Source organism: Sarcophilus harrisii, chromosome 2 (assembly GCF_902635505.1).
Source record: "Sarcophilus harrisii chromosome 2, mSarHar1.11, whole genome shotgun sequence".
NCBI lineage: Eukaryota > Metazoa > Chordata > Mammalia > Dasyuromorphia > Dasyuridae > Sarcophilus > Sarcophilus harrisii.
Window position 1 is genome coordinate 281,492,176 of NC_045427.1, and position 14,844 is coordinate 281,507,019.

The window sequence follows — 14,844 nt, forward strand, 5'->3', positions numbered from 1 at the left end:
TCCTATATGAAATTTACTAAAAAGACATAGCCAAGAATTGCTTGGGATAAAACAAGAAGAGTTAAGAGTTGTACCAATGAAGGAAATCCCTACAAGTTGAGATCATAAGATCCATTAAAGCTGTGCTCTTGATTAATAAAATGTGGGTTGTGTTGTTTTTTTTTTCCTAGGCCTTGGAGATATGGCAGTATCTAATACCATAGGGAGCAATGTATTTGACATCCTTGTGGGACTGGGAATACCGTGGGGACTGCAAACCATGGTCATTAATTACGGATCAACTGTATGTATACTTTTCTTCCATTTTAAACAAATTGAATTGTTTCTTTGCACTATAAAACCAACTACAAATAATAAATTACAAGTCAGTTCTCTCATAGGTATGAAAAAAAAACACCCTCTCCCTTTTTTCATGTATCACATATATTCCCTAACTCTCCATCTCTTTATTTCAGTAGCATAATGCCATGAAAAACACAGAATTTGAGGTCAAGAGTCCTTGACTTGAATCCCAGCTCTGGTACTTAATAGATGTATACCTGGAACATTTCAGTTAACCTCTTAAAATTCAGTTTCCTCATCTATAAATTGTTTCTAAGAATGCACTTATTACCTGACTACATCGTTATGAAGAAAGTACCTTCTAAATCTTAAAGCACTATATGAATGCTTAGATAGATGGGTGGGTGGATAGATGGATGGATGAATGAAAAAGCATTTATTAAATGTTTACTGTATGCTAAGCACTATTCTATACAAATGTAAAGAGCTATTATGAATAGTATAGTTCCCCAGAAATTAGTGACTCTACTTTCTCAAGCTAATATAAGGACTTTTTGGGACCTCCTCCTTTCCACCAGCTCAACTGATTAGGTGTCCCTTTGAAGTCTAAACACTGATGCAGGATGTAAGTTCAATAGATGAGGTTCAGAGAAAGTCCAATACCTAGGATATGATTTGTGAAAAGACCCTCCCATATCCCCATCTCTTACTCTCCTCTTTGTCTTCCCTCTCTTTCTCCCTTGCCCATCTCTTGCTTCTACTTCTAGCCAATAGCTGTTCAAGGACCTGTATAACTAAAGTCCATAAAAATCCATAATACAGAACTGGCTTGTTACCCTTAAGAGAATAACTGAAGTTCCAAGTCACTAGGATGGAGAAGTAACACGAAAATTCAAAAACTGAGTCAACAAACAAAAGAGAGTCCCAGTACATGAAGGGTATTCTCAAGGAAAGATCAAGAAATGGTTCTATTGATCTTATACTCAAGCTATAAATTAACAAGAACCATGCTAATTTTTAGCTAAATCTCCTATATGATTGGGCTCCTGTTCAGACCCAGTCCTGTCACCTAGAATTTTGACTCTCACCTATATTCTTATCCCTCACAACAGCCATTCCTAAGGATTCATTGAACTGTGTTTATCACAGAAAAAGTGAAAAATATCTGGCATATTAAAACCGTTTTTCAATCAAACAGTAAACCTCAAATGGGATCATGAAAGTTAGATACAACTGAAATAATTCAACAACAATAAGTTCCAAAGAATACTAATTCAACCATCATTCATAAAAATAATAACAACTCACATTTCTAGAATGATTTCAGGTTTACAAATCCTTTTCCTTAAAATAACTTTGCAAAGTAGGTAAGGCAAATATCAGTAAGCCCATTTTACAGTTGTGAAAACTAGCCTTGAGAGAGGTAAATTGATTTCACTATTAAGCATTTTCTATATGTGAGGACCTTTAAAGGTTAAAGAAAGGCATGAAGATAAAATATGTTCCTGTCCATGTTAGAATTGCTTTCCCATCTATCATTACTCCCAGCCCTTCTAGGCAGACAAAGATAGATATTAATCTCCCCATTTTAGGGATAGAGAAACACCCAGAGATAACAGCAGTAGATGAAAATGAGGAATTTGATCGATTCAATCAGAATTACAATACCTAAGCAAATTTATTTTATCCAATCCAGATGAGTCTGACTGGTGACCTTTACAGCTAGATGCATGTTGGTTAAAGAGAAAAGAATTTAAAGAATCTCTATTAACTAGTTGTCTTTATTTGTTTGTTTTAATGGAATAGTATTGTTATTGAAAAGCTAAAGTAATAAAATATTTTTTGCTGTATTCTGCATGTATGGCGAATAATGCAGTTAAATCTTTGTTTTCTCATCTACAGAATGAGAAAGTAGGACTAAATGATCTCTATAGTGCTTTCTAGCTGTAAAAAGCTGTGAATGGACAAAAGAGACAGCACAGTACAGTGCAAAGAGTATTGGATTTGGAGTGGGAAGGCCAGGATTCAAATCTCTGGACATCACTTCCTTCCTCTGGGTCTCAGATTCCTTCTCAGTGAAATGAGACGGCTGGACAAGGAGACTCCTAAGACACTCCATTCTAGCTTTAAAATCCTTAGATTGGATAAAATCTAAAATGTTTAGATTATGGGATAATTTGTGTACTGCATTTGGTTGTATTTTCTTCTGTAGTACTAAACAGTCAAGATTAAAGCTGGTTTTCCTTTTGTTTTTCTAGGTAAAAATAAACAGCAAGGGGCTGGTCTATTCAGTTGTCCTATTACTCGGATCTGTTGCTCTTACTGTAAGTTTTTAGAAACTTAAACTAGACTCTATGTGTCCTTATATTCATGTCTAGTCCCAGATGAATATTTTTATATTTGCACGCTGCCTTAATAATAATAATAATAATAATAATCTTCTCACCAATTCTCAATAATCCTTGGTAATGAGAATAAAGCTAATTTTTTTTAACCAGACATATGATTTTAATGATAATTGTTCTTCATTCATTTCAGTCACGTCCAATTCTCCATGACCACATTTGGGGTTTTCTTGGCAAAAGTGGTGAAGTAATTTGATTCTGCAGTTTATTTTGCTGTTGAAGACTGCATTAAGTGACTTGCCCAGGATCACATAGTTAGTGAGTGTCTGGGACTAGCCCAGCATTCTTTCCACTTGACATCTAGCTGCCTTTCAGTGACATAGGGTGCTTTTTATGATAAAATTCCATGAATGGTACCTTCTCTGCAGTTTAAAAATTACTTAATCCCATCTCAGCAAAAAACAAACCAAAAAAAAAACTGAATTGAATTGAAGAAAAATTTAGGGTTATACAGAGATGCAGAGAAAGAAGACATTAACACTTCTAGTTATAATACTCATGACTGGTGCATAGAATACTATATGAGTACTAAGAGGCAAAGTCATTACTCACCAAGTATATTGAGGAGGGCTTTTTAAAGGAAGTGGTATTTGGGTTGGATTATAAAGACTTGCTACAAGGCATCTGGGTGTCTCAGAAGATAAAGTCTTACACCTGAAGTCAGGAAGTTCTGAGTTCACATCCTACATCAGACACTTATTACCTGTGTCACCTTAAGCAAATCATTTAATCTTGTTTACTTTAACCCAGTGGAGAAGGATGTAGCAGACCACTCTAGTGTCTTTGGGCAGGTAAGCAACACAGTAGATAGAGTGCCAGCCCTGCAGTAAGGAAAACCTGAGTTCAAATCCTGTCTGACATTCTTCCTACCTGTGTGATCCTGGGCAAATAACTGACCCCTATTTTCCTCAGTTTCCTCATCTCTCAAATGAAATGGAGAAGGAAATGGCAAATTATTCCATCATCTTTGCCAAGAAAACAAATAAAGATCAGACATGAATGAAGAACAACAGAAATTCAATAAATAAAGGAAGCAAACCTGTTAGTTGTACTTAATAAGTGCTGACTATATGGTAGAAGCTAAACTAAGGATAGAGGAAGGCAAAAGGCAGTCCTTACTGTCAAAAAGCTCAGAATCTAATCATTCGAAACAGCTTGTAAACAACTATGTACAAACAAGATATAATCAGGATAAATTGGAAATAATCAACAAAAGGTAGGCACACTATTGGGGGGAATTAGGAACAGCTTTTCATAAAAAGTGGGATTTTTAAGTCCAACCAGAGGGACTGGAACTTGTCAGGAGGCAAAGCATCTTGTGTGAGGAACAGCTAGGAAGCCAGTGTTACTGGATTACAGAGTTTATAGTATGGCTTCAAGTGAAAAAATACTGGAAAGATTAGAGTGGAGAGGTAAAGAATGGGGGAGGTACAAGGGGAGGCAGGTTTCAGGTTTTGAACACCAAATGAAAAAATTTATATTTGTTCCTGAAGACAATAGGGAGCCTTTGGAGTTTATTGAGTGAGAAAGTAGTGATGTGGTCAGAGCTGCGTTTAAGCAGATAATTTTGGCATCCGAATGGAGATTAAGTTTAGCAGTTGAGAGTGATAGAGGTATGGGAATACATGTTGAGATAAGGCTGGAAAAGTGTGACATCAGATTTCACAGGGCCTTCGCCATCTATCATCAGAGAAATAACTCCTTTTGAGAGGTAATAAGGCGTCACTAATCCTTTCTAAGTAGAATAACTCTACAGGTCTGAGATCTAAGTCTCAAAAATATTATTCTGATAAAAGTATGAATGATGCTAGAATGCCTTGTAGGAAGCTAAGGCAGTCATCTGGGTAGTTAGTATGTTGGTGATAGTTTAGTTATTAGAACACTTTATGAGGTTAGGAAAAATCAGAGGCCAAAAAAAAGAAGGAGTTAAGAAAACAGGAAAAGTAACAGAAAAGTGTGGCTCCGTGGAGCAAAGCATGAGCATCCTTTATATTAGGACAGGGTGTTTTACAGCAGTGGAGGTCAAGAAAGCCCATTACACATGGATATTGGAACATCACTGGTAAAATTTGAACGCCTTTCCTCAATTATCCAGTAGCTTGGTTTATTTAAGGAGATGTCACCTTTTTATGCTCATCATTAAAACACGGTCCCTGAATTCTTGGGGTTCGTGGACATTTTCCCTTTCAGTTGGAGTTTTCATTTGAAAAGGCTCCTAGTCCTCAATTCTCTAAGAGGCCTAATATTTCCTTTCTTTGCTTACAGGTGCTTGGTATCCATCTAAATAAATGGAGACTTGACAAGAAACTTGGCATCTACGTGTTGGTGCTGTATGCCATTTTCTTGTGCTTCTCAATAATGATAGAGTTTAACGTCTTTACTTTCGTCAACTTGCCAATGTGTCAAGAAGATGATTAAAGTAGAGCCAGTGCCCCTGGGAGGGAGGCCAAGCTGTCTTTGAGACCTTACACAGAGGGCGTTTTACTTCTCTGAATTTCCATCCCAAAATATGAGCGTCTTTCCTCCATCACCAGCTGGAGGTCCACCCTTTCACTTGCTGGGAGGAGGAGTCCATGAGGACCTTCGGTGGGTTACAGGAACTCTCCTCGGTGGAGTTTTTTTTTCTCAAGGTCACTGATAAGGAGAAAAAGCCCTAAAAGGGGTCTCCCAAAATACTGAGCCACAGGGTCCAGGAGGGATAGTTAGGGTCTCCCTTTGGACACTACCGTGAGTGAGACTAGTGTGTTCCCCTTCTCTCCAATCTGTTTCCCTCAGCACACAGCATTTGTCTTCCCCTGCCTTGCATTAATGCTTTTGGAAACAAAGCGGTCCTCTAAGTCAGAATTCTCTTTGGCTGCATTCAAAGAACAAACTAATTTAACTGCTGGCCTGGGAAGCCAAATTACGTGACACGGCATGCACTGTTGAAAACTTTCACTTCCCCTGGAAAGGCTTGATTTATGGAGGCCTGTGTCATCGGCGTGTTGGAGCATTCGGCAATGACATTGAACATGTTATCACTTGTCTTGAAACCTTTGAAGAATACGCACAATTCTTACGGTGGAAGATGGAAAAGTGGCGACTGCCATCACCTCTCATGATGCACTTGGAGCAGGATCTATGAAATATTAAAAAATAGCGCTCTGCAGATAATCCCAATTGAATATGTCATACCTCCTGAAAGGAACATAGTAGAAAACAAAAACAGTCACGCTTGTGGGAAAGCAAGCCTAAATATAACATTTTCACTGGCACTAAAAATTTAAGCTAGAGATAGAGAAGACCGTTAAAAGAAAAAAAAAGAACAACTTTAAAATCAAATTGGGTGCTAACTCAGTAATACAATGGAAATCGTCACAAATAGCTTAAAAATGTGTTTCTTAACATAAATATGCGCTATCTCTTCTCTAGGATGAGTTGCAACATCAATTTCAGTTTATCATTGCATCGTTAACACTCTACTATTAAAGCTAGGCCATTTGTCAAAACATTTAATTGTTGAGATGCTCCACCAGTTTATGATATATCTCCATGCTCTGTGAAGCAGTGCCACGAATTAGTGAAGAGTGACAAGATTAGAAATGTCCTGGCCCACAGATCCCTTCATCTGTGTAGGTAAAGGCAACTATTAAAACCATAATTTAAAGTTCCAAGTTACTTAAACCTCATGGTATATTTTATGTAAGATGCCAGAGATGGTTCATCAATTCAAAATAGATTCAACAGTATAGTTAATGTTTTTTTTAAACTGCTATGTAGCTCTGAAATAGATATTTAAAGATTTATTAAAAATAAACCATTCAAGCTTTCTTGAAAAAGCACAATTAATTTTCTACATAGATTTTTTTTATTTTTTTAATGTTTATATAGCAGAAGTCTATATAAGATTATTAAATATTTGATGCATTTTTAATATCTGAATATTTTGCACTTAACAGTAATAAGAGCTACCCGTGATCATTTCAAGAAAATCTTATTTTAAAAGCCCATAAGAAAACAGCCCTCAGTGAGAAAAAGAGTTAGTTTAGGCCAAATAGGGAATTCCTGAAGACCTACCCTGATCTATATATTATGCTTAAGGGTTTGGGGGGTTGGGAGTGGGATAGTTAAAGGCATGAGCACATTTTTCTGTGCCTCTTCTGAATTTGGTAGCCTGAATTTTCATAGGAAGAAGCATTCATGTGTTTCTCTCATTATTTCCGTTTAGTATGCATGGGTCTAAGAAGGGAGTAACTGATGCATTCATTATCCCATTCTCCCTTCTGATTCTAAAACAGTATTAGTAGTTATACCAAGTAGAGGCTTTAAGAGGGATGGTATCTAGATACTGGACTATCCAGTTCATTAGTGAACCAGAAGGCTTTGTAAATAAATAAGTATATAGAGAGTTGAGGATCCCTTCCCTGTGGTGAATGATAAAAACAGACGAGTTTTCTCAAAATAGAGAAAATCGTGTATAATTCTAACTTACAGCATGGTTCCTGTGGAAATAAATCTTTGTTTATTCAGGTTTAAGTCAAACTTCATCAAATACTTGAATGCTCTATAAGTTCTCAAGGTCACATCCTACCATTGTTCCTCACTCAAAGATCTTGCTGAGGATTGCAATTGACTGTTAGCAAAATGTCAGAATAAGACCCAAGCTGCATGGTCCCAGCCAAGAGGAATAGTCTGTTGATATAGAAAAAAAAAAAAAAAATACCATACTGGGGCAACATAAAGAGTTCTAAATCTAGAATTAGCAAACCTGGGTTTTGCCACTAACTTGCTGTATGATCTTGAACAAATTACTTTTATTCTCTGGGTCTAAATTACCTCATCTACCAAATGAGAGTGGAACTAAAAAATCTAATCTGTGTCGTAGAATCTATTTGTCACCCACCACCATCCAATTGCCGATTTACCTTTATGAGGAAATTCTAATTATAAACTTCCTCAGAAAATAAATTTGAGGTGGGTAGTTGTTTTTTTTAAGTAGTCTATGATCATGATTCTTTTAAGACTATAATTACAAGTACACTATGACTTCCAAGTAGAAAATAACAAATGTTTTTAATTTATGAAGTTCTTTTCTTTAGTTTCCTTCTGAATTCAGCGTGCCAATGGAACTCCCTTAAAGCCTATATATATATTTGTTATATATGTGTATACATATGCTTTAGGTGAAAATATTATTTTTAAACTGAAGCATAAATTAAGCACCAGAGCAATACATATCAAATGCAGATTTGAAAGAATTGTTTGAATAACTAGGGTTTCATTTTTAAAACATCTTTTACCACAGCCTTTCTTTTATTCCTGGAGCTGATTAGCACATGGAAATATATATTCCATAAATAAGGAAAATGAAAAACATATATATTGTCTTAAGGAAGAAGAATAGCTATTTTACCAATATAGAAGTTGCCTATAATATAACAATCTGGCTGTTCTGTCACCTCCATTGCATGAAGGTGTGGGACTGACTGTTTAAGAAGTACTATATTTGGAGTCACAGATATTTGGATGTCCAATCCTAGTTCTTCTATTTAAGGTCTGAGTCACTTTTACCTCTCTGGGTCCCAGTTTCCTGACCAGTAAAATCAGGAAGTTGGACTTGGTTAAGTGACCTCATAGTTCTTCCCAATGCTAAACGCTATAGACTGATTCAGGCTGTGTTCCCTGTTCTTGCTTTGGGAAATTTAAGGGTGGTTTGGGTATCTGGCTTAGAGCTGAGTTCTGGACCAGTAGTAGTAGGCAAATTGTACACATTTTACCATTTTCTCCCTTGGTTGAGTTAGCACCCTCTCTGTTTTCTGTTATCATCCTATAGTATGCAATCTTCCAACAAAATACCCAACCAATCTCAGGCTTGCCTTGTTAGCTTTCTTTATGAAATTTCCCCCTTCATCTTCTGTTTTGACTGAACTTGTTTGAAGTCTGTCATGGTATTATTTGCTCATCACCCCTGCAAACTGGGAGACTTGAGGCTGGTAGACCATGAGTTCAGGAGTTCCAGTTACAGTGGATTGAAACTCTTGGATGTCCGTATTAATTTGGGCATTAATTATTAAGGGGGGAAAGAGGGATCTTGGGCTCATCCAAGAAGAAAAAAAACATGAAGCTCCCATGCAGTGGCGAGTGAGCTCAGCCACTTGCAGCCTAGATAAAGAGGAAAACCCAGCTTTTTATTTTGTTTTATTTTATTTTATTAAAAGAAGAAGAGGCACTAAAACTGTTTGGTTAATTTGTGTTATTATCATCCATGTTTCCTCTTCTTTCTCTTTTTGTTGTTGCTGAACCTAGGGTAGCAGACAGAATATTAAGTAATCATTAAACAGCTCACTTGACCAAAAAGGAACATCTGTGGCACCGTGGCAATTTGTAGATGGAGGACCTGGGTTCAAAGTCCAGCCTTACTACTTTGTTGCCACATGTGTGACTTCAGATAAGCCATCCTAACTCTTACGCCCACAATTTCTTCCTCTATAAAATGAAGGAGTTCAATTAAATAGTTTTGAAAGTCCCCAGAATTGATGATTATAAGTTTATCTTTCATTGCTAAATTCCTCGGTGATCATAATATGGAATCTACATCATTGTCAGAGTAACCCCTTAGAAAGCATCGTTAGCTGGGAAAAAGGAATTTTACCAGAGATCGATCACTGAACTCTGGGGAACCCAAATGCCAGAAAGACTTAGGATCTCCAAACATAATCATTTCCTTCTTATGACAATTACGTATGGTAATATGCAAGGCAGCAGGAAGAATGTCCGGGGACACCTTAATGTCCAGAGCCTAGTTTCCTGGAGGAAAACATTTCAGCTGTGGTAGGATTGAGAACCATTCACAGAGATTCTTCCTTCCTTTCTACTTATCTCTCTTCCCTGGAACTTGGTTCATCCCAAATAATGACTTTGGCAGTTGTAGAGTTATTTGAGTTCCACAATCAGTGAACCCCAAAATACACACAAATGGCCTGAATAGTGAATGAATCTCCTTCCCCGTCCTAATTCAGCAGGGGGAGCCTGGCACCTTTAAGGATCTTTCTGAAATGAATCTAATTTTATCCTGCCTATGTCTTCTGTGAATATGAAGTTTATTTATTAATTAAATGCAACTTCAAGGTCTCCAGTCCCCCAATTTGAAACTTTTGTTCTATGAGGTAGACAAAAAACCGCTTCTGCCTCTCTTAGAAGTTCAACTTTCTTGCTCCATATTGATCTCTGTTCATTTCATCATAGGTCCAGGGAATGAAAACATAACTAAATACTGGAAAACATAAATGCATACATTTCCCCATTCCTAGGTTAGCAGTATGATAACTAATGCAATTCAGGAAGCCGACGCTTAGTGCTTATGTTAGGATTTAAAGCATCATTGAGCAGAGTGAAGAGAATACTCGTGTTCAAATTCCAATTTACTAGCTATGTCATTGGGGGCAAATGACTGGTTTCACTTTACTTCACTTTCCTCACCTTTGAAGTGTAAGTGTTGAACTAGACAAAAGCTTTTTTAAACTGGATCATGATCCCATATGTGGTCTCATAACTGAATGTGAGGGTCACAAAATTATAATTTAGTATCAGTAAATGTTTGATTTATATACCTATTTTATATATTTGTACACCCAGGGTTGTATAAAAATTTCTTGGGCAAAATTTTGAGAAAAAAAAAGTTTAAGAAACCCTGAGCTGGATAACTTGTAAATCTGGACCTTTGTGTTTTATAGGAACAGAAATCTCCTGGGATTCCAAACACCTTTCTTTATGGTACATCTGCCTAATATTCATGGATATATATATATATATATATATATATATATATATATTCAGTAGAAAAAAATCTACAAACATTAACCCTTTAATCAGGGTAAAGTTTGCAGGTGTATTTCAGGCCATTCATTAATGAATTCTGGAATGGAATTGGAATAACCAATTCCATGATAATTATACCCCTATTGTTTAACATGCTATTCTGAGAACTATTCCATCAAAGTTCCTGGCTTTAGGAATTTAAGAATTCATGATTTTATCCTGATGAATAGGATCCCAAGGACTTAAAAATGGAGAGAATCTTATGGTATCAACAAGGAAACTGAGGTCTGAAGTCAGAAATGATACAGCAAACATTCCAAACCCAAGTCCTTTGACTCAATCCAATACTCATTCAACTGTAACTTGTATTTTCTGTTCTCCTTAACCAACCATGCAAGTCCCTCTCTGTGGAGAAACTTGGTTAGCAGCTTCCTCAAAACTGTAACAAAGGTTCCTTTTTAAAAACCGCTAATTTTGAATACTCTTTTTCAGATGTCTATGATGCAGCCAGTACTAGAATGAGAAGAGATGTTTACCCCACATCCATTTCAATTCTTGTACTTTTAGTGAAAACACTCTTAAATAGCTTGTCAACAAATGTCCTTTGTTAATTAATAAGAATCATTTCTTTCTATTAAAAGTAAGCTTTCAAATTAGATAATGAAACATTAGTTTGCCATGTTTTCTTCTGTGTGAGGATCATTGGATAAAAGATACATTCATTATACAGAGCCCTGATCTAACAAGAAATTTTGTTTTGGCTGTGATTAATTTGTTTTAAAAGATACTACAGGCTTGGATTTCAAGCCAAAGAATTTTGTTTCAAATCTTGACTCTTGTTTGCCTATGTGGCAAGACATTTCTCTCCAGGGTTCAGTTTTCTCATTCCTGAAACGAAAGAATGTTTTTATAGGGACATTTAAGAAAACTTCAGCACTTAAGGGAATCATGATTCCATCAATATGGAAAGTCACATAACTCTGGTTTTCCTAAGTTGCTACTCTGAGAAGTGGTCTGTCATCTCCTTAATGAGCCTCTCAGAATTTAGCCAGACTGGCTCTTGAGTGACAGGAATGCAATTAATTGCAGCCCCAATCTCAAAGTCTTCCTCGATTAGGAGAACCTGCCAGAGCTAATATTCTGATGGTGTGGTCTTCAAGGTCATAGCCAGGGTCTATCTTCCTTAGAAGAATGTGGGATCAATTTAGAAGCCTTCTGGTCCTAACTCTCCACCCATTTTACAGATGCTGAAAGGTTAAGAGATTTGCCCAAAATGATGTAGATATTAAGTAGCAGAACCTGGATTCAAACACAAGCATTCTAATTCCAAATCTAACAACTTAGATAAAGACTTTGATGAATATTTAAAACAAAAATTCTTATTTTTAACTAAAACCTTTCTAGTTCTTGGCAATTTTGTTTTTAATAACGTTATATTTCTTTCATTCCTTTCTTCATTGCTTATACCTCTACCATAAGCTTATAGCTATGGCTTCTAACAGTATGCTCCTTCCAGCTTCTTGACATGTTGTGTTTCTAAAATATTCTGCTTATGTGTGACATTAATGTCCATCATAGGGTTCAGCTGAAGGATTGCCCAATCTGTAAGTCTTCCTCAGTTTCCTAGGGATTAGTGACTGGGGGAAGAAATGTTTGAAGTCCCAACTGATTAACACAATGCTGAGAGGAAAACAAACTTTTAGGAAAATTTAAAATAAGTACTGTGCCCATGGGAAATTAAGGAACTCATCTGTTGGAATTAAAATTCTGGAATCATCTGCTCTTTATTTAGACTAATTTTTTTTATTTATTTATTTAATAGCCTTTTATTTACAGGTTATATGCATGGGTAACTTTACAGCATTAACAATTGCCAAACCTCTTGTTCCATTTTTTCACCTCTTACCCCCCACCCCCTCCCCCAGATGGCAGGATGACCAGTAGATGTTAAGTACATTAAAATATAAATTAGATACACAATAAGTATACATGACCAAACCGTTATTTTGCTGTACAAAAAGAATCAGACTCTGAAATATTGTACAATTAGCTTGTGAAGGAAATCAAAAATGCAGGTGGGCATAAATATAGGGATTGGGAATTCAATGTAATGGTTTTTAGTAATCTCCCAGAGTTCTTTTTCTGGGCATAGCTGGTTCAGTTCATTACTGCTCCATTGGAAATGATTTGGTTGATCTCGTTGCTGAGGATGGCCAGGTCCATCAGAACTGGTCATCATATAGTATTGTTGTTGAAGTATATAATGATCTCCTGGTCCTGCTCATTTCACTCAGCATCAGTTCGTGTAAGTCTCTCCAGGCCTTTCTGAAATCATCCTGTTGGTCATTTCTTACAGAACAGTAATATTCCATAATATTCATATACCACAATTTATTCAGCCATTCTCCAACTGATGGACATCCATTCAGTTTCCAGTTTCTAGCCACTACAAAAAGGGCTGCCACAAACATTCGTGCACATACAGGTCCCTTTCCCTTCTTTATAATCTCTTTGGGATATAATCCCAGTAGTAACACTGCTGGATCAAAGGGTATGCACAGTTTGATAACTTTTTGAGCATAGTTCCAAACTACTCTCCAAAATGGTTGGATTCGTTCACAACTCCACCAACAATGCATCAATGTCCCAGTTTTCCCGCATCCCCTCCAATAATCATCATTATTTTTTCCTGTCATCTTAGCCAATCTGACAGGTGTGTAGTGGTATCTTAGAGTTGTCTTAATTTGCATTTCTCTGATTAATAATGACTTGGAGCATCTTTTCATATGACTAGAAATAGTTTCAATTTCTTCATCTGAGAATTGTCTGTTCATATCCTTTGACCATTTTTCAATTGGAGAATGGCTTGATTTTTTATAAATTAGAGTTAATTCTCTATATATTTTGGAAATGAGGCCTTTATCAGAACCTTTGACTGTAAAAATATTTTCCCAGTTTATTGCTTCCCTTCTAATCTTGTCTGCATTAGTTTTGTTTGTACAAAAACTTTTCAGTTTGGTATAATCGAAATTTTCTATTTTGTGATCAGTAATGATCTCTAGTTCTGCTTTGGTCATAAAGACCTTCCCCTTCCACAGGTCTGAGAGGTAAACTATCCTGTGTTCCTCTAATTTATTAATAATTTCATTCTTTATGCCTAGGTCATGAACCCATTTTGACCTTATCTTGGTGTACGGTGTTAAGTATGGATCAATGCCTAATTTCTGCCATATTAGTTTCCAATTTTCCCAGCAATTTTTATCAGACAGTAAGTTCTTATCCCAAAAGCTGGGGTCCAGACTAATTCTTAAAATAGCTATCAGTTTAATCTATATATAATTTTCCTGTTTGCCAGAGTTCACACAAAGTTTCTTATTATAATAGCTACATTGGCCAAGACTTTTAAAGTGATGCATTAAGATATGACCCTAGAAAGTGCATTCAAAAAAAAAGAAAAGAAAAGAAAGAAAAAAAGAAAGAAAACATTGCAATTTGTTGTTGTGACTTTTTTTCTTATTCAAACAAGATTTTACTGGGTTTTTCTCTGTCCCTAAAGGAGATACTATTTCAATAATCCAGTGTATCCAGACCCTGACCCAAATCCCCATCTTGATGTGTTTTCTTTTATAACAGGGAGGAACAAAGCCATCTACCATCCTGTGACCTTGAGATACATTTTAATGTCATATCATAGATTTAAAGTTTGGAAAGAACCTTTAAAGGCATCTGCTCCAAACCCTTTTTACAGAGGAGGAAACAAACCCCAAGATAATGAGATTTGCTCAATAGTGAAAAAAAGCAGGATTTGAATTTAAATCCTCTGATTTCTATTAAAATTAGTGGGATTATTTATGTAATCTTAAGTAATTCACTTTCTCTCTCTGAGTCTCAGTTTCTTCCTCTGTAAAATGATAGTTAGATCTTCTAGTTAGATCTAACTAGATAGATTCTTCTGATTCTAAATTACATGACCTTTTAAGTCTATGAAGCTTTCCCACAATAGAAGGTTCCTTTGAATGTACTTTTCATGTCCCCTTCTGGGAGGAAGGAGATTGCAATGTGATGCGCAGCCCCCCAGGCAGGTTAGCTCAAGAAAACTGCAGGACTGAGCTTGGCTTGGGTGGTAGGAGGAGGACAGAAGGAGTTCCATTGAATGGGTCATTTCTTTTACACACTGTTTCAGAGATGCTGCTGGGCCTTCAACGCAGAAGGCTAATGGGGGGAAAGCAGGGTAGTTTTGCTTTTAAGTCTCCAAACAATTGCCAAGGTGGAATGAGTACCCAGCACTTTGGATTACAAATAAAAAGACTCTCGGTGACCTTAAGAAGATGGAGAGCTACCTTCCAGATGTGGCAACTCC

The 14,844-nt window shown here is 36.5% G+C and overlaps 1 protein-coding gene across 2 annotated transcripts in view; it reads left to right on the forward strand.

Annotated features, from left to right (window-relative positions):
* The window catches only part of SLC24A4 (solute carrier family 24 member 4), a 247,777-nt gene extending 237,526 nt beyond the window's left edge, over positions 1-10,251 (forward strand). For both annotated transcript variants that reach the window (XM_003756144.4, XM_031952298.1), the window contains exons 15-17: positions 171-283; positions 2,541-2,606; positions 4,953-10,251. In XM_003756144.4, the coding sequence (XP_003756192.4) occupies positions 171-283; positions 2,541-2,606; positions 4,953-5,105 (332 nt within the window). In that variant the 3' untranslated portion in view covers positions 5,106-10,251. The remainder of the gene's footprint in view (positions 1-170; positions 284-2,540; positions 2,607-4,952) is intronic.
* The last annotated feature ends 4,593 nt before the right edge of the window (positions 10,252-14,844 follow it).